General features: G+C 39.2%; 1 protein-coding gene across 2 annotated transcripts in view; it reads left to right on the forward strand.

The window, feature by feature from the left end:
• The first annotated feature begins 426 nt into the window (after window positions 1–426).
• Window positions 427–27662, forward strand: part of MOCOS (molybdenum cofactor sulfurase) — a 209312-nt gene continuing 182076 nt past the window's right edge. The window contains exons 1-2 of one of the 2 annotated variants that reach the window (XM_056483843.1): window positions 826–1054; window positions 26830–26919. In XM_056483843.1, coding sequence (XP_056339818.1) covers window positions 931–1054; window positions 26830–26919 — 214 coding nt within the window. In that variant the 5' untranslated portion in view covers window positions 826–930. Of the gene's footprint in view, window positions 1055–26829; window positions 26920–27662 lie in introns of both variants that reach the window. The other variant, XM_056483842.1, reaches the window with a different exon arrangement.

Below are 27662 nucleotides of genomic sequence, written 5' to 3' on the forward strand. Positions count from 1 at the left end.
TTCCCGTTTCACTGACATCCCACTATCAGCATTTTGTACACTGTAATGAGAGTCTGCCTTACCAGTTTCTGGATGTAGGTCCATCCTAACATGCAGTTCAATTTTGGCATTGGTATTGGACTAACACGGGAGGTCATTTAATGCTCTGCAGATTGCAGAGCTGTAAGTAGGAAAATTCTTTGCAAGTAGCATGTCAGGAAAAAAAAACAATGCAAAAACAACACAACAAAGCAACATAAAATCCAAACAAAATCCAACAGCAAAACAACAATCAAAGCAAACAAAACCCCAAAACAAGCACATTCCTTTGGCTATAAATATATATATATATATATATATATATATATATATTTTTTTTTTTTTTTTTTTTTTTTTTTTTTTTTTTTTTTTTTTTTTTGTTTGTTTAAGTATATGATTACAGTTTATCTGACAAAGCAGAGTTTTTCTCGGGAATGGTTTTCACGTCGCAGAACGGGCTGTTCTCTCTACCCCTGGTGCCCAGCTCAGACCGCTCCTTTGGCTCGTGGTACTTTGGCCTCACAGCACCTGCGGCCAGGAGAGCTCGGCGTGCTGCAGGAGTATCGTACACCAAGTGCCAGGAAAAGCTGAGATTGAACTGGAAAACTTTAGGGGAGAGAGATTTCCGTGAAGTATTTCACGCAGCACGCCTCAACAGGAGGGCACACTTGTTGCTGCTGTCCACAAACCGATCTCCCAGCGCTTCGGGAAACTTCTTTCACACGGGAAACTCCTCCCTGTGCCGCCCCGGTGCCCGGCTCCGCCGAGCCGGAGCGGCCCTGGGCAGGCGGGGCGGGAGGCGGGCGGAGCGGAGCGGATCGGCCGGGCCGGGCCGAGCGGGCCCAGAGCGCAGCGCCCGCAGGCTGCGCCGCCCGGCGCCGCTCTGCCCTCAGCGCGGGCCCTGCCGGCAGCATGGCCGGGGAGCCGCTCTCCTTCCGCGCCTTCCTCGCCGCCCGCCCCGCCGGCTGCCACTACGGCTACGGGCACGGCGAAGGGCTCAGCGCCCTGCGAGAGCGCGAGTTCCCCCGGCTGCGAGGTACGGGGGGCGGGCCGGGGGCGGGCCGGGGGCGGGGCAGGCGCGGCCATTCCCGGCCCGGATCGGCCCCGTGAGGGAAGGCGCTGGTGCGGGGAGCGGGGATGGGCGGGCACGGGCACGCCGCTGGGAGCGCGGGGCTCTGCTCGCTCCGTGATTTCTGCGGCTCTGCCTGTCCTCCTCCCTCCGGCACAAATGCCGTGGATTCAGCACAGGATTTCGATATGGATATGAAGACAGGGGTTGGGAGGGGAAGGAGAGACATTATAATAGCAAACCAGCCCATTTCTAGTAAAATTTTACAGTTGGACAGGTGTTTGTGAACCACTTTTGTAGATTTTACCACCCTCTCCCCCCCCCCCCAGCATTAAACATCCTTGTGCATACTGCTAGTGAAATATAATCATGACGGTTATATGACAGTAATTTGTCCTTTTTAAAGAAGTGTCAATGCCCATGATATTGACACTTCAAAATTCTTACAGCAAAAAGCCCCAGGTAGAGCGTGGAGTAAATCTCGTCAGTTTGGATGCCCTATAACTGTTACTTAGGCCACTCTTGAGAGGTTTGTGTTACTGCTTTTTTTATTTTTTGTTATTTTGCCGAATTTTGGTGATTGAATATAAGAGCAGGATTTCTCAGGCACAGGTGTTTAGATTGAATGGAGTTATACTTGGCCTCTAGAGGTACATTGAAAAAACTTATGCAGCCCTTTGATTCCCTAAATCTTCAAGTTCTTCAATGTCACAGTCTTGTTAGACAGATACTAGACATAGTAGTTGCATCAGGGAAAGTTTGAACGTGAGAAGTTGCTTGTCTGAAATTTAGGTTTAAATTGTGAAAAGTGGCTATTTTGTAACTGAAACATTGTTTAGGCCTTTAAACTGATGAGTTTCTAAATCAGGCCCATTTCTCAGAGGCTCCCCAGTTTTGAAATAAAGCGTATCTGCTAATGAATGATGTCTGGTGGATTAGTTTGGTTCCTAAAGGGAGGTTACTGCAAAGGCAGAGCATTAGAAGTTTTCCTCTATTGGAAAATGTTTTTGCTAATGTTGTCTTCTGAGTTGTGCAGCCTGCTGATATAAGATGTAGATAACTTAGAATGTTTCTAGAAAGAGATGAACAAATACAGGGTATAAAATAGAATCTTCAATGATGTTAGCTAATTGAAATTACATTATCATCTATGGTAAGGTGACCTAGGCTGCAAATTCCTTCTGTCTTTTGATTTCCCCTTTGGAATTTTAACATGTTATCTAATTCATGAATTGTCATCCATTCATCTGGCAAGTTTGTGTCACCTCTGTGAGGAAACTCTCTGTGAGGAAATGTAACTGATTGCTGTGCATTCACATGGTGTCCTGTCTGGGACTTCTTATCCCAGTGACACATTTCTGGTCAGGAACTGGTGCCTTCAAATGGGACCAGCAATGTCAAATGAAAGGTGCCCAGGGACAGATTCCTAGGCCTAGTGTCTCCTGCCTAACATCTCTTTGTCTCAAAGCTGAGTAACTGGACTAGTCCAGGACAGACTACAGGAACTGGCTGACAGCAGAGCATTGTGGACAAGAAGCACACTGCTTTTACTTATTTCTTGGTCTCCTTTTATTTAGCCATGTTTCCCCACTTTCCAAAGGTCTCAACACACTAATGTTGATGTAATGAAAATTCTTTTAAAGCTCTCAGTTTTGTTGCCTTGCAGGAACAAGGCAAAGAAAGGGTGGCTAATGTACTGGTTGGTAGCAGCAATAGTAATAATAATAATAATAATAATAACAACAACAATAGCAATAATAGCAATTATAATAATAAAGGAACATTCTCTAAGTGACTTAGAAAAAACTAGCATTTACCTGCTCAAGCATTTTCAGTGGCCTGCCAGAACATGCAGTTTGCAGGATGAGGTAGAAGTTTTGCATCTCTGGTGGCCTTGGATCAGCTCTCTGGATAAATTCTGGTTGGACACACAGTGATACACTATAGGAACTCCACCTGTTCATAGTGTTGATCTCTGTTGTGTGTCTGTCTACTGCACAAAGCTTCTGCAGTTTTATCCCTTCTAGTAAAGAGCAACCTTAACTAGTTTCAGGGGCAAAAGAGAGCAGGTGCTACTTTAGGGACTTAACAGCAATCATAGAATCATAGAATGGTTTGTGTTGGAAAAGACCTTAAAGACCATCTAGTTCCAACCCCCCACCATGGACAGACACCTTCCAGTAGACCAGGTCACTCAAAGCCCCACCCAGGCTGGCCCTGAACACCTCCAGGGATGAGGAGTCCACAACATCTCTAGGCAACGTGTTTCAGTCCCTCACTCCCCTTATAGTAAAGAATTTCTTCCAAAACAGCTAATCTAAGCCTACTTTCTTCCTGTTTCAATCCATTCCCCTGTGTTCTCTGAATACATGCCTTTGTCCTAACAGTACAAGTCCTCTCCACTTCTCCTGTAAGCATCCTTTAGGTACTGGAAGGTCTCCCTGGAGTCTTCTCTTCTCCAGGCTGAGCAGCCTCACTCTCTCAGCCTGTGCCCTGTTTATTTGGGGCATGACTTAACGATCTTTCCCTCATTAAAGCTGGTTAAAAATCCAGATTTTGCTGCTCACTTTTTATGTGAGCAGAATTTTTGGGGTCCCCTTCTAGATAACCATGAATTAAGCCTAACGTTTGATACAGGAAGTGTCATTTTCTTATTAGCATCATGTGTAAGTAATTATTGCATATCAACATACTCCCTTTTTCCTGATTGCTAATATTTTGTGGCATTTACTAAGGACATATTGTGCAAATGGTGTTCCCTGGGGAAGGCAGAAATCTTTTCTGTGTTACAGACCATTGCTTACGTGGTGCTGGTGCTTCTGTTGTCACTTTAGTATGAAGAGTTGCACAGGTGCCTGTTGAGCAGAAGGTGCAACAGATGTCTGGAGGGAACACCAGCTTAGCTACCAGGCATACTGTGAAGCCAGGATTTCTCAAAGGTGGTCCACCTGTGGCCATATCAAGTCTTGGGGTGTTTCACTCTTAGCTTCATCAGAAGGAAAATAAGGTTCATACTCTTTTGGGGATTTCCCCTTCAGGTTTTTTGAAGAGATAAAAAGAACTACTTTGCTTCCTTAAATCTGCAGGGGTCTGTCTGTTTGGGCACAGAAGCCTTAAATTTTCCCTTCTAAGCCAAAGTTTATCTTCACTTCTGTAATTCAAAGGCTGTTAGCTGATGACTAGAGCAGCCCTTTCTAAAAATATATGTGGAGTCTGTGAAACAGATCGCTGTTTCGCAGGCAGCAGTGTATGTGCGATATGTGACCTTGACTTTAATCTTGTGAGCAGTATACTCTTATCTGCAGTGTAGGATTTTAAATTGTGCTTTAGAAACGGATAAAGGAATCAGCAGGAGTTTATATAGGTTCTCTTGTTAAGTAATGGGGATCAATATGCTTCTGTGATGTTTATCATAGCAAGGAAAACATCAGCTTCAGTTTGTATCATGGTTTTAAAAAAGAAAAACCTGACATGTGATTTGGGTGCAGCATTTAATCACAAGATACCTTTCCATTTTAAGTTGTGTGCCACTATTCTCATCTAATATAGCTGTGGTAGTTCAGTGGGAGCTTTCTAAGAGCATTAAGTAGTAGATATCTATCCTCCAAATAAAAAGCAGCATGTATTAGGAATTGGGTATTCTTAAAGGGCTACTGACTATTTGAAGATAGTCTTTAGGAGCTTGAGATGGACTGTCTCATTTAATGTTAAATTGGTCACTATCCTGTACTTCAGCATCATGCCTTACCTTAGTAGTATGAACATTTGTGATATGTGTGATTGCAAACAACTAACAATAATAATGAAATCTGTCCATTAAATGAAAAGGAAAGGCAGACTGAGCTTTGAGTAACAGAGTTGGCCCTTGTTTCTTTGAAACTCAAATGATGTCTCATGAACTGGTCATCTGTACGAGATCTTATTGTATCATTCAGTTAAGGAATAGCTGGGTATTGGATTGACCTTACACAAAAATAAGTCTTTTTTACTCATATTGCTGGTAATTATTTGTGTGGTGACTTTTCCTGTGAGTAGGAGAATGTGAAAAGCAGATTTTCTGTGTGCTGCAGTTAAGTCCTGTCCTCAGCAGCTCGGTTAGCAAAGTTCATCTCTGTCCTCTGAGAACAGAAAAGCCAATCTGTTTTGTCACCTTTGGGGTAATACAGTTTTTTTGGCTGAACTTCAGAAGTAAGAAATACATTCTGGTGTGTCAACTCAGAGTAATTTTGTTGATAGGTAGCTGATGCTCACACTTTATGAAACATGTGAAGATGAGTGGACTGTGAGCCTCAAGAGTCGTGCTCACCTCTTGATTGCAAATTTAGGCTTGCCTTGTCAACCAGAAATTCTACCAGTCTTGTGCTTGAGGCTTTTTCTTTATTTTAAAAAAAAAAAAAAAAAGGAAAAAATTTTGCATCCTAAAATGATTGCTTTTGGAGGGGTAGGTATGGTTATTTGTTTTTTGTTGTGCTTTTTATAAGACCATTCTGTTCAGTCTGGTAGCTGTCTTCTTTCTGTGTATGTGTTACTCTGCTGATTTCTTAACTATCAGTAATTTTTATCTGTGGATGAATAGTTTCCTTTTCATCTCATTTTTCCTTATTCTTGAAGACTTAAGTGACTGAGTTTTTAAGCAAACCTTTAAGTTCTTTGAGCAGTATTGGTCTCTGACCAACTAGGCAAATCTGATCTTATTCTTTAAAAACCAATTTGATAGCGAGGGATAAGTTTATTTTAATGAGTTTTTGTGGAAGACTATCATAAAACAGAAACAAGGCATGTGCCATTTTATGGTAGGATGCAGTGCTTACTGTGAATTCCCTGAAGCACACCCACCCATTGCTAACCAGAGTTGAGACAGCTTCTCCTGGAAAGGACAAATTATTTCTCCTGCAAGCAGAGACTGGCATATGTTAATGCTAATCCAGTGCTTGCCTCTCCCACACACAGGCAGCAAAAGCAATGTGTAGGGGAAGGATGAGGTTACTTTTTGTTGTCTCGTTGGAAGATCCTGTGTAGCCTGGAAGAGCTGCTAATTGTGTTCCCTTATCTGTAGCTCATCCTGAACAGAAAAAAAAAATCTTCCAAATTTTTCCATTTGGTGTTTAAAGCTGAGATCTTCTCTTCCTACCACTGTCCAGGCCTTTTCACTCTCCTCAGTGGCTATGAGATCTCTGGTAATCTACTACTGTTCTCTGTAGCCTCTCCACCAGAATGTGATTTGATTTTGTGAAACACCTAATTATTTTTATTTGGAGGTGAAAAGAAAGCAAAAGACATTATCATTATTGAAGGAAGCTGCTGTTGGAAAGTCTGAAATGCTAGAACACCTCTGGGAAGATGTGTTTAGTGGGTGGAGAAGGTATTTTAAAAAGAAGTTGAGGTATGGGAGGTGTAACCACAAAACTAATGACAATAGTTTTGTAAAAATAAAACATAAATATGCTCATGTAAAGCCTTAACACTTCCTGGTGATTTCAAGTCAGCAGCAGTTATCTACATAAGCTCTTATGTAAAGAACTGAAATCAGAGAGGAAGTATGTGATGAGCATAAAGTGTGTTTAGTCCTAAATGCAATAACAATAGCTGTGTGTTCGTTTTAGATGTTTCTCTCTGCCTACAGAGTAATAACAAGTAGAGTTAAGGAATTCCTTACATTGCATTTCAGGGTTCAGAAGATGGTCTACTCTGTGCAGGACTGATTTTTCAGTTGCTGGTAATTATGGAGATAGCTCTAAATGAAGAGTAGTCAATGATATTGTCATTGTAATATTTCAGCACAGAAAACAGTTTTAGGTTTTTTTAGGTTTAGTTAGTGAAAAAAAGAAAAAAAAAAAAGAAATATGGGGCAGGAAAGCAAAGTCCCAAACCCTATAAACCTGATACTGCTGATATGAAATCCAAATACTCAGTGGTGTTTTAGAAATTAATAGTCAATCGGTTGGGACTAGATTCTTTACAAGAAGAAATAATATATAGACATTAGATTTTTAAAATCAATATGTAGATGTAAAAAAATACTAGATTTGGGAAGATAATTTAGGGAACTCCACAGATGCTGCAGGGTATCAACTACCCATTTTTTTAAAATTGCACTTTTAATTAAAAGATATATTATCTCTAAAATTAATGCCTGTACAAGATATTAGTATTCAAAAGTATTGAAATAGGCAGATGTTCTACTTAGAAGAGCATAAGATGCTTTTTATCTCTTATTCACAAATTGGAAAAGCACCAAAGTATTTTTCCAACAAAATACCATATTTGTTGTACTTTCATCTTTCTGTTGCCTTTGCATCCTCTTAGATTCTCTTCTGTCTGTCCTCTTGGGTTGTTGTGATGTTACTATATGTGAGATATGTATTGATTTCTTTCCAGCCTATTTCTATATGTTTCTGTGTGATCATGGACTTTTTTTTTTTTTAGTGTTAAATATGAGATAATGAATTAAAGAGTCTATGCATGTTTCCAGCAGAATTGATCTGCTTCTGGTGTTCCTGCACTTATGCTGAAATTTCCTCTGCCAAATCACAACATGGAACCTGATGCCCTTGAAATTTCCATTAGCTATTATGGTAGCAATTCCCATTTCTGCACTGCTTTTTAGAATTCAGGGGTGCTCCCTGTGTAAGGACAAACAGACAAATGGAGAGGTGAGAGGTCAGTCATTCTTGATCAGCTTGATTCATTGCATGCCTGGTATCAGAGAGATGCTGCAGAGGCATTGCTAGATGTGAAAAGACTGCCATTGAATTCAGGAAGGCCATACTGCAGAACACTGCATAGTAAAAAGCACTGATATGAGAGATTGATAAATGTGTGGACAGCACAATATGTTTGGAGAACAGGAAGCCAACAGGATGCTTAACTCCCAGAGGATATTTAGAAAGTAGGATGAGCTTCCAAATGCCGCAGGCTTTTCATAACTTGTTGTTCTTGGTCCAAGCCATCAATTTAGATGTTTTCCTTTGTGTGACACTAAAGTAGTTGTAAGGTGGGCTTTTTAATTTTTTTTACTTCTCTGAATTTAAAAAGGAGACTGAAACAAAATAAAATTATTTTTAGGAATGAAATAAAAGTGTCAGCTTGGGGTTGGCATTGTTTTTTTCTTTCCCTTGGTTAAAATGCTGTTAGTGTTACCATGTCTGGATATTGAGAAGCACTGACTGGTTCCTACATTTGGAAGAAAGGAATTTGTTTTGAGGAGGCATTAGAAAAAGGGTGGTGTCAAGACTGAAGGTGTGGGACAGGGATGTCAGAGTTAGAGAGAAGCAGGTATAGTAGGGCAGGGAGGTGTAAAGACAGGCCACAAAGCATTCAAAAGTGAGACATAATTAGTTTAATTGCTAGTGAGTCAAGTTGTTAGGCTCCTAGCAGTATTTGTGTCAGGCCAGATAGATCCTGTGCCTTCTTCCTGTGCTTTTTCCTTTTCACCTTCTGCTCTGCTGTAGAGAAGTGATGATCTGTGAGATGCCTGTGGTGGGGATGTGACCCCGAGTATGCAGCTCTTGTGAGAGTGGCATGCAGGAAAGTGTGAAGTTACTCTTTTTCCCCCAGTATGTGAAATACCCTTATTAAATTGAAAGGCAAGACTTGAGACATCTTTCTGTCCATAGTATTTTATTTATTCTTCTTGCTTTCAGCGTTGACCTGACTCACTCATGGTTTCTTGTAGCAGCCATGGGAATATGGCTTTCACATGAGAAGTAAAAACCAGATGTTTCTGTGCTCATTCAGATTAGTCTCAGGAGCACCAGGATCTAAAGCTTTTAGAAGAAAGCTAAGAACATGACTGCACAGGGCTTTTGTCACTTACAGTCATCTTAAAAGAGAGATATCATCACAAGGATGTGATATTTTGGTGACATCGTTAGCTGTGAAGGATGATTACACAACTAAGTTTATTTCTTCTGCCAGTATGCAGAATAATGTTCCAAATTAAAATTTGGAAAGATGACAGGAAGCTTATTTGAAGAAATATTCATTAATTAAATTAATGGTGTGTGAATTAATTTCATTAATGCACAATTAAGCACCAGATATCACTGTGTACCCCTTTGCAAACTTATGAACAGGTCAGGTGAAATTACACAGTCATCAGAAAGTTTCTCCTGTAATTTCTTCCAGAGGAAGAAATTGTAGCCCAGGATTTTCCATATATTTATGTTCACACCACACAGCACATTAAAGATGTCATGATTCAGTAATTTGGAATTGATGATATGAGGACTCCAGTGTATGTTGCCTTTCTTTAGAAAAAAGGACTTGGTGTTGTTGTTGAGTAATATACCCTGTTCATCTGCTGTGCCATTCATTTCCCAATTTACTGAGGAGTGTAGCTTATTAAATGTGCCTCAGAGTTGCATTTTTATCATTTGTATGCCTGCCTATAATTTCTTTTAATGTTAAGCAGTTAAAATTTTCAAAAAGCAAAATGATACTTGGCTGCTCTGGCAGTATGCAACTTTCTTTAAATCTGTCATCTTCTTTGATTCCTCACACACTAGGAAAATATTTGTTACATATTTAATCAATTTAGGTGTGTGTAAGCCCAGTGAACAGAGTGGCATTTCTTTTTGTAATACTTTGTCCAATCTCAGCTGTGATGGACAATTTGCTGTGATAATACACTTTGCTTTCTCATAAGCCTGGATAAAAAATGATAAATGAAAGTGGATACCTAGCAAGAGTTCCCTACCTGGCAGACTGAATGGCCCAGAATTAAAGACTGCATGAAGAAGAAGCTTTTGCCATCCACAGACATGTTGCTTTCTCATCCCCACACACATAAACTCAGGAGTATTGCTTAGCTGGGAAGCTGACCCAACTAATGTTCAGATAAAGCTCTGTGTAGGTTATTGCACTTTGTTGTTGGTCATGGAGTTTGCGTTCACAACAAATGAAGCATTTGATGAATGAGCAAATTCCCGAAGAATGCAAATTCCTCAGAAGTAATGTGGTTTTGGCAAGCATTGGAATGGGCTGCTCAGGGAGGTGGTGGAGCCATCATCCCTGGAGGTGCTGGGATGTGGCACAGTGCTGTGCTTCAGTTGACAAAGTGGGGATTGTTATGGTTTGGAGGTGATCACCTAGGAGGTCTTTTCCAACCCTAAAGATTCTATGCTTCTTTGATATCATGGAAGGTTGTCATGAATTGTAACACTATGATAATGTTCCTCTTCTTACTACCTTAGAATGGATGTTAGAGACAGGTACAATGCCTCCAAGACAGCCTGATACCACAAATATGGGAGGACTGTTTGCCCTTCTAAAAAGAAGATAATTTAGTACCGCTATAATGCCATTGAAATTCATCAGAAGTGACTTGGAAGACTTGGACTAATAAGAAATAAACTAAAATCCATGTAATCTATGATTTGGGTAGCATGAAATTACATACAAGAGACATTGAAATGCAAAAATAACCTTTGAGGGATGACTCAAAAGGTGTACTTTTAAGATAGACTACGGAAATGCACCTCTGAGCTGCACTGCAGCTCACTTTTTCTGGGGAGAGAGCAGCCCATGTAACTGGGACCCACAAACTCCATTTAGTTTTTTTCCATTTCTGATATGACTGAGGTGCATGTCCCTGACAGATATTTTTCTGGTAATGAAATGAAATGAAGACCTCTTTTTACAAATCATTAGCTCTTTAGTAAACATTTGTTCTGTGAACTGTCCACACTCACCAATAACAGAAATACAGAAGGGAGAGAAAACTATCACAGTTGTAAAAGCAAAATTACTTTCTGTATATTAAATATTGCCAAAAGCAATCTTAAATTGCAAAGATGGAATCTTAGTGAGAATCAGCCTTCCTTCCTTCCTTCCTTCCTTCCTTCCTTCCTTCCTTCCTTCCTTCCTTCCTTCCTTCCTTCCTTCCTTCCATCCTTCCATCCTTCCATCCTTCCTTCCCTCCCTCCCTCCCTCCCTCCCTCCCTCTTTGATATAGGTCTTCTTGAAACCACAGTTATAAATCTGAGATTTTTTTTTTGTTGTTGTTAAATTAGTTGTGGATTTCAGTGAAACTATTCAAAATTTACACACAGGTGAAACTCTCTAAACTGGAATTTGATTAAAAAGTCATAGCATCAGCAGATTTATCTGCTCTTGGTCCTTCAGGGTCAGTTTCAGAGTAATAGGTTAACTTGTCTAATGATCAGAAAATTAATGATTTGTTTTTCTTCTGCAGAAGGAGTAAAGGTTCTGATTTTGGGTTACATGGAGATTAAGCCTTTCATCAATTAGAATAGCAGCTATTGATGTACTTACACACAACTACTGGCTCTGCCATGTTGAGGAGATTACCATGCTTTGAAGAGGTTCTATGAATGGAATGCTGCAACTATAACTCCAGCATAAAGGAAATCTATTCCTTAGGAAGCACCTTTTTTCCTTTCCGATGCTGTTAAATATCTTCCTTGAGAAGGGTTGATTGAGAGTTCAAGTCATTTCAGTTACATTCCTCAAAGCCTCTGTGAAAATACTGGAGAAAGAGGTGGGGCATGAAGAAGGGGGAATGAGGCAGATGCCTGGGTCAAAAAAGAAGCTTTTTAAATATTCATTATTCCTGTCACAAAGAGCTGTTTCAATAGTAACTTCAACAGCTTATTGTAAAGTTGAGTTTTAAACTTTCCATTTTCTATTTCTGTAGAGGCCTAAGTATATTTGTTTAGAAAATAGAATTTAAACTGATCTTTAGTCATAAACTAGGGCTTGGAAAGAAATCAAACTTCTGTAAATAAGTAAGGAAGTCATGATGGGATTGTTAGGAGCTGCCTCATGTTCAGGCTTGGTGAAGCTCATCTGCAGAGTGCAGAAAGCATCACTGACCACAGAGCTGTGGAACCAGGGCTGCCTTCTAGTGAGCACTGACATGGCCTCAGCTTCTACTGATCCACTGGGAGAGACTGGAGGGCAGGAGACAAACCCTTCATGTAGCACTGTGGGAAGCCTCATTGAGACGCAGGCTGTGTAAAAACAAAAACCAAATCCTCCCTCCATCCCCTCCTTTTCAATGTCATCTTGCCCAGAGGATGAGGCTACTCCAATAAAATGCTCTCTAGGGCTTGAAGCCATCTACTTCTCTCTCTTACATCTCATCCTCTTGGTTGCCCTTAGAAACCTGTAATAGTAAGAGGTTGAGTGCTTCGTGAATGATGAAAAAGTATAAATTCTGGTGAGTTACTTCAATACTTTATTTTTGTGAGTTTCCTTTCCATCTGGTGTTTTTCAAGAGTTGGAAAAGTCTTCCCCTCTCAGCCCCCTCCAGTGTCGAATCTAAAAACACCTGCTTTTGTTGGAATATTTATATGCTGATTAGCAATAATGAAAGGCAAATCAAGCTTTTTAGCTCATGGGTGCTAAAGTTATCCATTAAAAAAATTTTTGAAAACGTCTTTTTCTTTGGATGTGGAGTTCACAGTGTGTAATGCTTGTTTGAAGGCACTCAGTATATTCTCCAGGCTGTGCATCATTGAGCATGACAGTTCCTGAGAGATTAAAGAGCTGTTACCATCAGAACTTTATTCAGTTTTTCTTTCATTTTTGCAAGTACAGAGAATTATAGGTGTACGTGTAAAGTGTCACAAGGATTACACTGCAGTGCATTCTGGATAAACTTCAGTGCCACTGAACTGGGAGAAACAGTACCAAATAATCTCTTGACAGCTGTCATGTCTCAAAAAGTGTCTGATCTTATCTTCAAATCTGAATGTTGGATACCTTGTGGGTACATTTAGCCTCTAGTAGACATCACTTATGTTTTCATCCATTCTAGTCAAAGGGATGTGATTAGGCACTAAACTAATCAAATTAATTTAGCATTATCTCAATCTTACATGTGGAATGATGTATGAAGTGTGGGGTATTCAGAAATTTTGGGGAAACCTGTCTTTGCCTTGTTCCCACTTCTTCAAATGCTTCCTAAACTTCATGTTTAGAGAATGTATTGTGTCTTTAAAAATTATTTGGATTGTTACATGTATTGAAATAGCATGAGGCTTTCTCAAATGAGTAAAACTGATATTTATATTATAATTATAAAAATCTTCCAGGTATGAAGCATGGAAGGGGAGTCTCTTGGGTCTTTAATATGAGAGATTCTGTGCATATGTGGTGTTTGCTTGATTGGTTGGTTTGTTTTATAATTAGCTACATGACTTGGGTCATTCTAGTCACTACTTTTTTTTTTTTTTTTTTTTTTTTTTTTTTTTGGCTTATTAATTTTTTTGGTTTTTTTTTTTTTTTTTTTTTTTTTTTGGAGGTTTTTTTGTTGGTTGGTTTGGGGTTTTTGTTTTGTTTTTTACTGCAGGTTGAATTTCTCTAGTTGTAGAACAGAAATAGCTGAATCCAGAGGAGAAGCTTTACTGTTTAGGCTCTTAATTAAAGTGAGATATAGCCAGTGTTGCATATGTTGAGTCTACTTCACTGTATTGTGTATTCCATGTGGAATGACTCAGAAGAAAACAGCAGTCTAGTCTAACATACATAGTCTCTGGATATATGTTGTCTGGAGTTCCTGGCTTCTAGACAGCAGTATATTAGAAAAAATGGAACACTAGAGAAAAGGAGTTATATAGGGAAGAATCTATTCCTATCAAAACTGATTGTTTCTTACTGTCTTTCCACTGAGCAGTCATTACAATGGGTATATATACAAATTCAGATAAAAAATATAAATAAATGGATCTCTCTCTATAAATCTATGACTTTTACTCTCACTGTGGTAAGAACACAAAGCATCATCTTTCATAGCAGAAAGAAGAAAAGAGTTTCAGATTAGAAGGGAGAGTAAGGAAAAGAGAGCACAGAGTAGGCATGGGGAAAAATTTGCCCTTAATACTTTTATTCTTGTCCCTCAGTCAGAAGGAAATGGGAAAAGAGAAGCCTGTAGTTTGTTCTGTAATGAAAAATAAAATACTCTGTGTACATTGTGCAATAACTGATCTCACAAGGTTCACTTGGCAAAGTACCAGATATCTGGTGTCTGTAGAAAATATTGAGGAATACTTGTTTCCCATGTGGAAACAAACTTCCTCAATTCAGTTATCTCTCATGAAGCCAGCATTCTGTGCAGCTGAATGCCTGGGCTCATTCTTGCTTTACTACTGGGGAGCCATTAATTTTGTTATGGTAGTGGTTATATGACATAGTAGGGATCATTTGCATTAAAGTATTTATGGCAGAAGTTTGGAGGGGAGTTTTTGGAAGTAAATAGGTCTGGAATGAAACATGTAGAATGAATTGTTATATGCACTGAGTTAGATGCATTCTTTGAGTTATCATTGTTTTAGGGTATTGTTGCCCATATTTTTTCCCATTAGTTGTTTGAATTTTTAATAGTCTAATTTGAAATGTGGTGGGCAGATTGAGATATCATTGAACCAGATTTACAATAGAGTTCTTACAATTCTTTGGAAATTAGATCCTTCTTGAGGGAGCTATAACTAAGGACACAAATGAGGGCATGCTAACATACTAATTTTAAAATTAAAATTTTTATTTAACCAATTTGATTTTGTTATTCCTTTGCTTAGAGGTATAATCCTTTCCCTTACAGTTTCCAAAGCCCTGAACCATACCTTGACATTTTGGTGTTCCAGTAGAAGCCTTTACTCACTATTTTAGAATGTGGTGTTGCTGTGTTTAGGTTTTTTCATTTTTATGTATCCTGGGTGTTTTTTTGGTGAAAAATGTTCATGTGGTTTTCCTAAAAATAAACAGAATTACAAGTTAATTTCATCTTAATGAAAAATAAGTAGCTTTAGAATGCAAGTTATGGGAACCAAATGTGCTATTGTTGCCTTGAACGTATTTGCTTTAGGGGAATATGGTAATAAAATGTCTGCAAGCACAAATTCAAGAAAAAGTAGGAATGTTGAGGATATAAAAGGAACTCATTACAGAAGCTCAGTACTATTCTGAGATGTTACCTTTAGTTAGAGCAAGTCTGAAGGAAGTATTTGAAAATTAACAGTGCATAAATTAGCTTTGGAATAATAGCAAATTACTATTACTTTTCCAATTATGGTAATACTGTTCATTATTAATTAGATAATTCATTGTCATAAAAAATGTTCACTTCACTTAAAATTCCTCTCCATCCTCACTTCATGTTGTGGAATCAGTTCCTGAATTCCTTCGCTTGTGGAAATCTTCATGTGTTACCAGACATCCTCTGCCTGTGTAACAATGAGGGTGTTCAGCCATTGCTTTGTACAGCATCTGTAGAAGTGGTCTGTAAAGAAAAAGCATCCTTTGGCCTGGCTAAGGAATTCCAGCAGCTCCAGCACTTCCGTGTGGCTGTGCTGGTTATGGACCTGTTCTGTTTAGGAAATTGCTACCCATACTTGGAATCCCATCCTGTAGTCACTTCTAGAAGCATGTGTGCTGTGTGTAGCTTTATCTAGGTAGCATTTCCAAGTATCTTGTGTCAGAAATTGAGTAAGATATGTTGTATGAACCTTGTGTCTGGTCTTGTCATTTATTCAAGTATTATACAGTTTGTGGGGGAAGACCTTGATTTTTAAATACATCATGTTTTCTTAGATGCTTTGACGCAAAGTGCAATAGCTGGTGTTGGGGCAGAGTTGTGAATTTAAACTCAGATTTCAGAGATTAGGGAAACTGGAATATTTGTTTTTCCATGCATAATATTTTACTCATTTTCAAAGCTAGCCTAGTGTTAATGAGGCCATTTGTATTTAGTACTTTGAATAATTTATGATGAAATTATAATTCTCTTTAATTTCTAAAGTCATTAGTATTAGAAGCCCTTTGATTGAGAGAAATTTATACTATGATCTAGTGAAGCACAGGTGTATGCTTATAAAACTGGGATGATGTAGTAGCAATTGCTTTATTGCTGGGTCCATTAAAAAAAACAAAAAACGAAGAACTGTGAAACTCATTTTTGTAGCCATAAGTATCCAATGTAAGGTTGCTACCAAAAATGAAATTCTGTATATTTATATCAGTAGTGTCAGATTGTTACTGAGTTTTTATGATGCTCAGATATTTATACCTCTTGGTACTGACTAAAATCAGACTTAACTTCACAGGTGCCCCAAATACTGCTGTCATTTAAACACAGAGCATTCTGATAAATAGAGATGCAAGGTAGTAGTTGACTGAGTAGACTTGCATTGAGCTGAGCCGGATTGTAACTCAGTCCCCAGTACTGGAATTTTATAGTAGATGCAAATTTATTCAAATTAGAAACGTGCCTGACTCTCTGAAAAGATACTCGCTGGTAACTGTGGTTAGCATAGTGTTACTATAAGTTGGTTTTGTTTTTGTTGAATGTTGATGATGTTCTCTAGATGTTAATTTTAATTGAAAGCAGATGTGATGGCTTCTATGTTATGACTTTGCTACAAATATCAAATGTACAATTGGAGAAGCGCTAGAGAAGAGTAAGTGGAAAAGAGCTGTAAGGGAAGAGAGTCTTCAGGTTCACATCTGCTTTTCCTTATGTTCTGCTGCAAGAAGCACCATGAAAACATTAATTATCCTCTAAAGGGGATACTTATTTACATATATTCATATACCTATTTCAGTGCTTCATACACAGGCACATTTGTGCATATTTGTAAATAAAGGTGTAGAATATGTTCTAGGAGGAAATGGGGAATCATCTGGATACCTTAAACATACCTCTGGAGCAATTCTTCATTTGATGTAACTGACTCTAATGAATTAATTTATGTGATTTTGAGATTCTGTTACTTTTGCCTGTTACTACAGCACTCTTACTTCTCTTGTCTATGAGTTATTTCAAATGTTGCACGTTTAAAATTAATTGCTGGACTCTTAGAGAGTGCATGCATACCCTAGAGTCTGAAAATACTCTGTAGGTGCCAGATGGAGATACGGCAATTTGAGCAGTCCAATGCTTTTGATTAAAGAAAGGAAAATTTCACTTATTTCAGAGGTCATTTAAGCTTCTATGAAGATTTTAACCCAGCTTTTTAATTTGGCCTGGATGCAGAAAGGTGATCAGTGCAGTATGTTTAGGAAGTGCTGGTTATAGTGTATTTGTTAATGGTTTAACTCAGAGGTGAGCAGAGCCTCATAATTACTTCGTAGGCTCTGGGTACCTCCTGGACGTGTGTTCTCATACTTGAGTGGAGTTTATTTCTCTTTGCAGAGTGGAGGTCTCTGTGACCTGCTTTGGTTATTCATTGCAGTACAGCAGAAATGCTGTCAGACTCTGCTTGGGTTCCTTTTGAGTCACTGGACTTTGCAAAATACTTTTATTGTTGGGTTGCAGCCCTTTGAGTTCAGAGAGCCTATCCTCTGAAGGTACAGTATCTATACCCTGTGCAAGGTAGTGTCTCTTGAAGAGCCATGAACTCCTCCTTCTAAACAACTTTAGGGCAGAGTCCAACAGTAGATTGTTGCTGCCCAAAGTCAGATTCAAAGTAATCACCAAACTTCCAAAAGTTGTGTCACATTCTAGCTGTCATTTAAGGAAGACGTAAATATAAATGATGTATTTTTGCCAATAGCTCAAGAGATTTTCACTTTCCTTTTAGAAAGCTTTAATATGGACATCAGAGAATTTAAAAAAAATTGAGTATCTGGAAGCTGTTATCTGTATTTAAAGCAGGTCTGTTAAGTAGGATTTCTCTCATATGCTGCTGTGTTCAGACCTACTCATTAGGAAGTTGGTATTTTTGTCAGAACTAGTTAACAAATCTCTACAGTTGTCAAACTATTTCAGAATTAAAACCTTTGGTTTCCTATAACAGTATTTTTTGATAAATGTATTTTTTCATTCCTAGAACATTTCTGAAAATGGTTGTTGAGTATTTTAATCTATGCTTGGGAATACCCCTAAGAAATGGAAAATAAGCTGTGGAAACTAATTTAGGTTGAGTATAATAAGGTAGTAACAGAACATTTATTCCAATGTTTAATTGCATACCTATTAAATTTTATTTACTGAAACCTGTGTCTGTTAGATTTTATTTTTTCTTTTTGAATGACAACATTTTTATTTGCCAGTTAGGAGATGCTTTTTGTACTGAAACATTACAGGTTTTTTGGTGGTATCAGGAAATTACAGTCAGTCCTCAAAAAATTCGCAAAACAATTTTTATATAAAAAATTTCCCTAAATAAGAAATAAGGTTATTCAATGAGTTCTGTTATTGATATCTGCATACCTAATATGGTCAATGAACTTCTGTAGAGGTAAAGCAATTGAGTATAACCTTACTTTTTATGTTGGTCTGTTTATAGTTGAACAGTTTCACCTGAGAGAGCAGTTTGAATCAAATTACTATAAAACATAAGTTAATCTGTGGGAATGTGGAGCCAAAAGGTTTTATGATGGAAAAATGTCTAGATTAACTCAATACATATACAGAAGAAAAGCTTAGTTTTTCATGCATGCTTACTATCTCCCTAATGAAATCTCAGTCTTTTCTCTGCCTCATTAAAAGTAAATTGTTTGTATCAAGTCTTAAGTATTTATTCAGTAGCAATACTGAAACTCCTACACTTAACATTTTTACACACCATTGTTGTTGTCTCATGTTTGTGGTTTCACTTTTACTTGGCAGCTGCTCAGTGGTGAAAAGGAGATACAGGAGATTTTGGTCAAGCATTATATATGGGCATTTGAAGCATTATATATGGGCATTGCAAGCATTTAACATCTGCTTGGTTTAATAATGCTGGGTTTTTCTGACTACACTACAATAATTTAGGAGTGTAAATCAGGTAAGGAATAACAGTTATGAGTGTTACCCAAGAGGTCTGGATGTGTGGGTCTAATGAGGTATTTTTCCAGTGAAGTTAGGGACACTTTCTCTAGGTTTCCAAAATTCCGAGATTATCTTCTGGAATGCCTGTTCTGCACCCTCACTCCTACTCTCCAATCCCCTGTTGCTCCCAGAGAAAGGGCTTCTAGCTGGAAGAGGCATGGTTGGGATTGAAATGAGTTGCTAGAATTACCATTTATTAGGAATAAAGGAACACAGCAGTTTTAGCCAGAGCGAGTGGACAGATGCTACTGGACTGTCAAGGGAGAAATACCTGTTAAAGCTGCTTGGCTGAATATAGATATTAAAGCAAAACAATGCTGACTATGGGAGATATGAGAATACACTGATCATGGAAAAACAGTCTAGAGATTGATATGTAGTTTCTTACTAGGAAGATGCAATTCTGAAGCACTGTTCTGATAGACTAATAAATTGCTTATTTTTAAGATGAAGGTGGCTTAGCTAATGAGTGTTGTAGCCACCACTGTGGGCCAGGAGAAACTTTTTAGACCTCTCAGCTTGTGAATGTGGTTTATGCTAAAGTCATCACTCACACTCTTCTTTCCATAGTCTTTGAATTTATGCACAGTTCTTGGTAGTGTGGTCATTTGGTTTTACATATTTTTCCCTGAAAGACCAAATTTATGCTGAATGGGAATTTATGATTCATTTATTCTTACATCCCTGAAATTGATCTTCACTATTTGTTCCTGGACTTTTTGCTGGATGGTACAAAGAAATCAAGGGCTCTAAATGTCTGTGGGGAACCTTGTGTGAAGAGATTCCATTGGAGAATAAAACTTGACCACTAGTTTGCAGTAGCAGCTTTGCTTCTTTGCCAGAAGAAGCAGCAGCGAGAAGTACTGGTACATTGGCCAAACAAGGTGATACTGTGGTCTTGACATTGGGAAGGAATGATGGCTGGGAAGTGCTTCTGCAGGGCCTCAGCAGTGGGGATGATTGATTTTTGCTCTCTGTCATTGAGTGTTCATTGTGTGTACCAGTTCTCATGTGGGTGTTTAATTATTGCTATGGTTGGAAGTTGAATCCAAGGCTCCAGCTGCCAGAGGCTCATAAAGAATTATTTCTGTGTAATGAAATGAGTTTTAAGGGAAAAGGGTGTAGAAAAGTGTTACTCTTTGGTTTTTGTTTTGAACTTAGTTTATCTTTTAATGCTTTTGGGAACACACAAAATAATTTAAAAGACTTTCTATATATCTTTGTACAATTAATTTGATATATTTTGGAGAAAATATTGAGTCACTATATTTTCCTATCATATGAAGCCCATTATTTCAGCTACAGAGCAAGAAGTTGAACTGATTAGAAAAGTCAGTTTTGAACAGTTTTTGAAAGTCTGTGGCTGTTTTATGAGAAGAAAATGAAGGAAAAAATGAGCAGGAGTATTCTATTAGAATGTTTAGGTAATGGCCACTATATAAACAACTATTTTGATTCTTTAAACATTTTTTTTTACTATTGTGTTTTCATCTGAAATGAGAATTCTCTTTCCTACACAAAGCTGCCTCTTTCCTACATAAATGTGAATGTTTCTGTGAAATTTTCTGGAAAACCAACAAAAGCGTTTTTCGGTAATAGAAGAACAGGGAATATGTTCTCTTTCAACTCTTCTTTCATTTGATCAATTGCATCAGAGAGACAGGGAAAAAAGAAAGAGACTGAAAAATGGTCATGTCTTCACTAGGGAGGTGTGAATGCTGGTTTCTGTCTGAGCAAGCCAGAGTTGTTTGAAGGCATGCATGAATATGAATCACTTGTGATGTATATTTCATTTAGAGAGACAGGCTGAGGTAGGTTATTTGTATGAAGCTGTGGTATCTCTGGTTCATGCCCACAAATAAGACTTCAGCCAGTGTCACACAACCATTAAAGCTGTCTGTGGAAATAACGTCCCCGAGTGCAGTCGATATTTAATCCTGCCCCAGTGATGCACTGAGTAAAGCTCTGCCTTACAGGTAGGCCTGTAAGGGTGGGGTGCTGATGGATCTCTTTACTGCAGTCTTATTTAAGACAGGAGTTGGCAAATGATGAAATGCAGTTTTTATTTATATGTTTTTCTGTAGCTGTGAAGAATATATAGGCTTGGATATGATTTCTTAATAAATGTGAAATCATTAATTTTTTTTGCTCTCTCCTCTTCCTCAGTACCAGTAAGCTGTAAACTGAAAGCTGCAGGTAGGGACTCATGTACATAGAACAGTGTCAGTGCATAATGACACTGAATAACTTTATCCACCTAAAGAGCTTTTGTTGGTATAGCCCCTGCTGGGGAGTACAGCAAGCAAAGAGTGTGTGTGGTATTTTCTGTAAAGAGTTTTGATGTTCTGCCTGCTCTGCTGTAGGTAATAATGCTGTCAGACAAATAATGCAAGCCAATAGCACATAGAAAAAATAATGGGAACTTATTATGGATAAATGTAATTGCACATTTCATGCTTTGCTTTTTGTAATGAGTCCATCGAGTCAAACACTCAAGGACATAAATTAAACACCGTTTTCCCACAGAACTCAGAACTGGATAGAATTAGAATATTGGTACTCTTATCCAGGTTGGTCACAGCCCAGTGCAGAGCAGCATTTGGCAGTCAGGTCAAGCTGTGATTGCTCGAATTGATGAATTTGGTGTACTGGCAGAATGTGCCCCGTGGCTGTGGGCTGACTGCTGTGTTACTTCACCAGGCCTGCAGCAATTAAGTCAAATCATGCTGAGGAATCTCCTTTAAGTGCATAGTAAGTATTCAGGTTTTGAGCATCTATGGCCTTGCCCATCAAGCACTATGCTTTTGCGGTCTTTTGAAGGGCTCCTTGGCCCTAAGCAAGGGAAATAAAACATTACCTTGTCTAGCAGAACTGGACTGTTCAGATGAGAGGTATGTTTTTATTGAGAAAACATACTCTGATGTGATAGTTCTTTGTCTCATTTGATGCCAAAAAGGAACTGAAGGTGCACATAAAAATATTCATTAAATGTTTAATCCGGAAACTATCCAGGAAAGGCAAATCTCAAGCCGTATTAGTAGGATTTTGTTTTCTTTTAATGTACTTCATTAATGGTTTTGCATAATGAGGATCTGTATCTGTCTGCCCATTCCAGTGGGCAGACACTGTGCCCAGTGTGTAGGCATATCATGCCCTGTGTCAGAACTTCAGGCACTTTTAGAAAGGCTACATGTATTACATTACATAGTTAAAGCTACTTTTGCTATTTAATTTAGGAGTGTCCCTTGGGGGAGCTAAGTCTTATGCAGTGACTGGAAAGAAGGAGCTGACTCTAAAGGGTATCTGACTTAGATTGCTAAAATAACCTGGCCGTGTGTGCTGACAGCCCAGAAGGCCAGCTGTATCCCAGGCTGCATCCAAAGCAGCATATCCAGCAGGGTGAAACAGGGGATTCTGCCTCTGTGCTCCACTCTGATGAGACCCTCCCTGCAGTGCTGCATCCAGCTCTGGGGACCCCAGCACAGGGAGGACACTGACCTGTTGGAGCAACCTAGAGGGGGCCACCAAGATGATTAGAGGAATGGAGCACCTCTCCCATAAAGAAAAGCTGAGAGAATCGGCATTGTTCAGCCTGGCGAAGAGAAGGCTTCAGAGTGACCTAACTGCAGTCCTTCGGTACTTGAAGCCTACAAGAAAGATGAAGAGGGACTTTTACAAGAGTATGTAGTGACAGGACAAGGGGGAATGCTTCAAAGTGGAAGAGAGTAGGTTTAAATTATGTATTAGGAAGAAATTATTTACTGTGAGGGTGTTGAGGCACTGGAACAGATTGCCTAGGAAAGTTTTGGCTGTCCCATCCCTGGAAGTGTTCAAGACCAGGTTGGATGGGACTTCAAGCAACCTGGGCTAATGGAAGGTATCCCTGCTCATGGCAGGGTGGTTGGAATTAAGTGATTTTTGAAGTCCCCTCCAACCCAAACTATTCTATGATTCTATGAATCTGAGGTACCTGATCTGATCCTACTTGTTAAAACCTCTGTGTGTCCAAATGATACCACACTTGTCTACAACCTCTGTAGAGCCTGCTTCTCCCTTTTCGTCACTTGTTTTTTCTCCTGCTTGTGGTTTGGTATATGGAAATGTGATATTTATCTTTTGACAGATAATGTTTAATTTTGCCTTCAGCTTGTTTTTACATAATCTATTTCATACTGGTTTGTTAATATTGCCATACTTAAGATATATATTCTCTCCCCAGGGCATTTTCTGTATCTGCTTTCCAAGTAATATAGTGCATATAATCCTACTGAATTGCAATTATATCCACCAATCAAAATTCATGACTCTATAGAGTTGCTGCCTTGTAACTACACATTTCATTCTTTATTATGAGACTTTTGGCAATATAACTGGCAGCCTATAATCAGCTGGAGTGCAGGAATTTTGAAGTGTCAATGCTGTGGGAAATAATCTGTGAAGCTCAGGTTGGCTTGTTTTGGTGACTATAGTGGAATCACAGAATAACTAAAGGTTAAGGAGGTGAATACAGAGTGTCCAGATGATGTATAGGTAAATTGGTTATTTTTGGAAGTGATATTTAGACAAAATGTGTAGCACCAAGAACAATTTAAAGGATTGCAAGAACATGTAACACCAAAGTAGCAATTGTTTAGCCAGAGAAAGCTGGGTGACTGGACATGGGTTCATGAGTGGGTTGTGAAGTCAGAGACAGCTTAGTCCCTTAGTTGCATGTGGCACTAAGCCATTGTAGGAAGTGCCTCCAGGGTGTCTCTCTGTGCTTCCCCTCTAGACTGTCCTCTGGGTGGTAGACATTTACACAACTTAGCAGTTACTGAAAGATTTAGTAAAGCTGTAACTGCCTTGTTCAACTTTCGCTTCATCAAATTATGTCTTCCAATATATTCTAAGTCAGGTGGAATAACATTTTAGACGTGTGCTTTTGTCAGAAGCAGGTATTTGGCTCACAGAGAGTAATCTGGTAGTTTCCTCTTTGCCTTACATGTTTTGCAGGTTCTCAGACTTTTGTGCAGTTGAGTGTTCTCGCTTGGCCTTAAACTCTAATATTGAAATGCTCCAAGTTAAATTATCTTTTTTCTCTTAAGAGGTAGAAATGTTCAGTTAAACTGGATGATCCCCTGGCATTTATGAGGCTGTATGTAGGTGTGCACTCATGAAGTTTTACAAAGAGTCAAGAGCACACACTTTGTTAAGAGCTGAATTGTAGCATGTAAGGAGATCAGAGAGCTGGGCTGGGACTTTTTCAGCAGGACCGACTGGCCTGTATTGACTCCCAAAGACTTCCCCATGTAAAATTATTCTGCAAGGATATTAGCATATGAATATTGCAGCTTATGAACCGCTACTCAGGCTGAATAACTCTCCATAACTAATGCCAACACATTGAATTTTTTTTTTATACTTGTATTAAAAATAAATTTACTTCTGAAATATGATTTTATCAAATAGTTGGTATATTATTAGACGAGTTACACACTCCAAACATAATAGTATGTAAATGAAACTAAAAGTTAATTTTACATTTTCCCTGAGCAATGAAACGACATCCTGATGGATATTGCATTTTAATGTTCTTTTGGTTGATCATATTATATTTTCTTTCTCCTGTTATTTCCCATAAACAGGATCATTTCATAGTGCTGACAGCCTATATACTAAATACCACAGTGGAGCAATGGCAACTGTATTGTTCTCTATGTACTGACAAATCTCTTTGCTTAATGTGCATTCAATAAAGATAAAATAGCAAATGTTATTAAACCAGGGGAAAAACACAATGAAAGTTATTAATGTGTTTTTCCATGGTATTATACATGTGCCACTTTTTTTTCTTTTCTTTAAAAAAAAAATTTTTTGAAGTAAGACAGCAAGGAAAAACTGCATCATAAAAGTGCAGTAGCAATGAAGATATTTGTTTCAGTGCAGCCTCAAATGACAAGAGAGACCATTTCTTTTTTTGGGCAGTTGGAGAGAGTATTAAATGCTTTTCTCTGTTTTCAATTAGACAGTAGCATTAAATATAAAATTAAAGTTTAAGAATTAATAATTTTTCCTTCCTCAGCCAGATTTTCTCCCAGATTTTAAAAGTATTATACCCAGAGGAGGAGTTTAAAAAATTACTAGCTTCCATTTCAGAGAACTGCAATATCATCCTTCATCATGAGCTACATAAGGAATCAAATTTGAAAAACCACTTAAGGGGCCTTTACCTAGAGGTCTTTCAGTACACATTGTCTCACAGGAATGTTGGTCGGGATGGGAAGTGCCTGTCCCTTGTCAGTGGATGGTTTGTGTTTGAGGAGCTGGTTTGTATTGAGGAGCTGGCTGCTTGTTTTTTGCTCATGCTGTAGGGCTGTGTAATGACTTCAGTGCTGGGACTTTCCTTGGGGCTGGAAAGGTCCAAACACAGCAGCTGCTACCAGAGGAGCATCACCTGGCATCACCTGGTGTCCATGAGAGCCAAATGACATCTTTGTGGAGGCTTTATTGCAAGAGTGTTGGCCAGGGTGGTTCCTTCCAGGACAGCAGTCATTCTTCTTGTGCCTGGCTCAGGGCTGCCTCTTCCTGTTCTCAGCCCCAGTCCTGTCTTTCCCACCTCTCCCAGCTGTAGCCAGTGACCGTGGGCTGCCTGTTTTCCTGACTGATGCTGTTGGAGCTGGTGGAGGTCCTGGCTGTTGCTCCAGGCTTTAGCTCCATCTCAGGGCATGCCTGAGCTTTTGGTGCCAAGCTGCAGGTCCTGGGTGGCCATGGGCAGTGTGCCTCTCTCCCTCCAAAGCCCTGCATTCCTGCGGAGAGCTGAGCAGCTGTCAGGAACTGAGCAGGTCAGACCTCCATATGCATTTTGACCCCTCAGGGTTTCTGCGTGCTGCTTCGTACTGCTTGGGAGAAACTTCCTTGGATTCTCCTTTGTAAACAACTAAAAACCTAAAAAAAAAAAAAGGACCTTAAAACACTTGATTGACTTCAAGCCATCATTAAGGATTCTGCGTCTGCTAGGCACTTTAAGTGAGGAAATTTTAAGACAGGAAAGGAGTCTTCTCTTTTGAAAATAAAGGGTAGATGTCTGGATTGGTTTTATTATTAGCACTGCCTCTCAGCTTTACCCACTGGATCACTGCTACAGTAACATAATATATAACAGTATATATTTCCAAGTGTCAAGGCTTCTCATTTAAAGCTTAATTTTAAATCCATGTGGAAAGGGAAGACCTTTAAAATACTTAATAAATTCTAATCTTAATCATATTCATCATTATTAAAATTTGAAATAGGTTGAGATGCTTAAGGTAAGTGAAATGAAAAAACTAATAAAGAGCACAGAACACACTGGAGGAATGGAAAAATAATTGCTAAAGATTAAGAAATCTAAAATGGCCAAACATGAAACAGCCTTCATTTCCAATAAGCATTTCTTTTAAAGTTTTGCAATAACTTAATAATATAAAAGGAGATTTTAAAAAGGAATTGAATGTTAAGTGCAGCAGAATGGAGAGACATGATTAAATACATTAAAACATACTAGTCCTGTCTTTGGGCTTCAGGTCTTGTCAATTCTTGAGAGAGTTGCATGACCTGTCAGCAAGGAGACAATATCACTATCGGTGTTGCTGTTAATAATAATTATTAGCATTGTGGTAATAGTAGTTTTCATAATAAGTAGTGACTAAAAGTAGCAAGGTACTATAGCTGAAGACACCAGCTTACTCAGTTTTGTACAGGCCAAACAAAAGGTTTTTCTCTTCCAAAGATTGTGAAATCTAAGCATGAAAGGAAGGACCTATTTGGTTTTAATTAAAAATTATACACAGGTGACCAAAATGTTTGCCTTCTATTATTTTTTTTTTTTTATTGTCTGCTAGTGAGTGAAAAGGGGTGTTTGAATGGTGCACTTCACAACGTAATCTGTGGGAGAAAATGGCATTAAATCTTTTAAAAATTGAAACTAGTAATTTTATTTGTATTTTAGGGATTACTTACCTTGACCATGCTGGTTCAGCACTTTTTCCAGAGAGTCTACTTAAAGCTTTTACTGATGACCTCAGAAACAATGTTTATGGTAAGTGCAAAGCAAAATTCCCATGAGTCTTCTCAAGTTTCCATCTAAATCATTCAAACCTGAGTGTCCAAGTTTAGGACAAACCTGGGGGGGAAACCTCCAAAGGAGACCCCCAGAGAATAAGCCCCCCTCACAATTCCTCCCCCCACTGGGCTCGGAAAGAATTGTACTCGGGGGGAAAAGTGGAAAAAACCTATTTATTAACAAACAAAGAAAAACACTTCCCAGCAACAGGAAAGTACAATCCCAGATGACAAAAACGTTTCCACCAGTGTGAGAGACGGTCGCTGCTGGGAAGGGCGAGAAGCTTCTTGGGCAGGCTCCGGAGGCAGTCTCTGATGTCCAGGTCCCGTCCGGAGCCGGTTCAGATCTTGGAGCTGAAGGAGAGAAAGGGGGAGGGGAAGGCAGCAGCCGGGGCAGAGCTGGGGCAGCAGCAGCAGGGCAGCGGCTGGGGTAGCAGCAAGCGGGCAGCAAGCAGCAGCAGCAGCAGCAGCCGGGCAGCAGGGCAAGCCAAGCAGCCCAGCCCCGGGGCACCACCACCCCGGGGGGGGGGAAAGGGCACCAGGGGCAGCTCCATACAGACAGCGAGGTGTGGGAGCAGGAGAGGAGCAGACACAACACCAACCCAGGACATTCCACCCCTTATCCCACATCGTGAACGTTACACACGATTGGGATATACACCCACTCACTACAACGTAAAAGCTTTCATCCGACTTGCTCAAACCTTCATCACTTACACA

This window comes from Oenanthe melanoleuca, chromosome 2 (genome assembly GCF_029582105.1).
Source record: "Oenanthe melanoleuca isolate GR-GAL-2019-014 chromosome 2, OMel1.0, whole genome shotgun sequence".
Lineage (NCBI taxonomy): Eukaryota > Metazoa > Chordata > Aves > Passeriformes > Muscicapidae > Oenanthe > Oenanthe melanoleuca.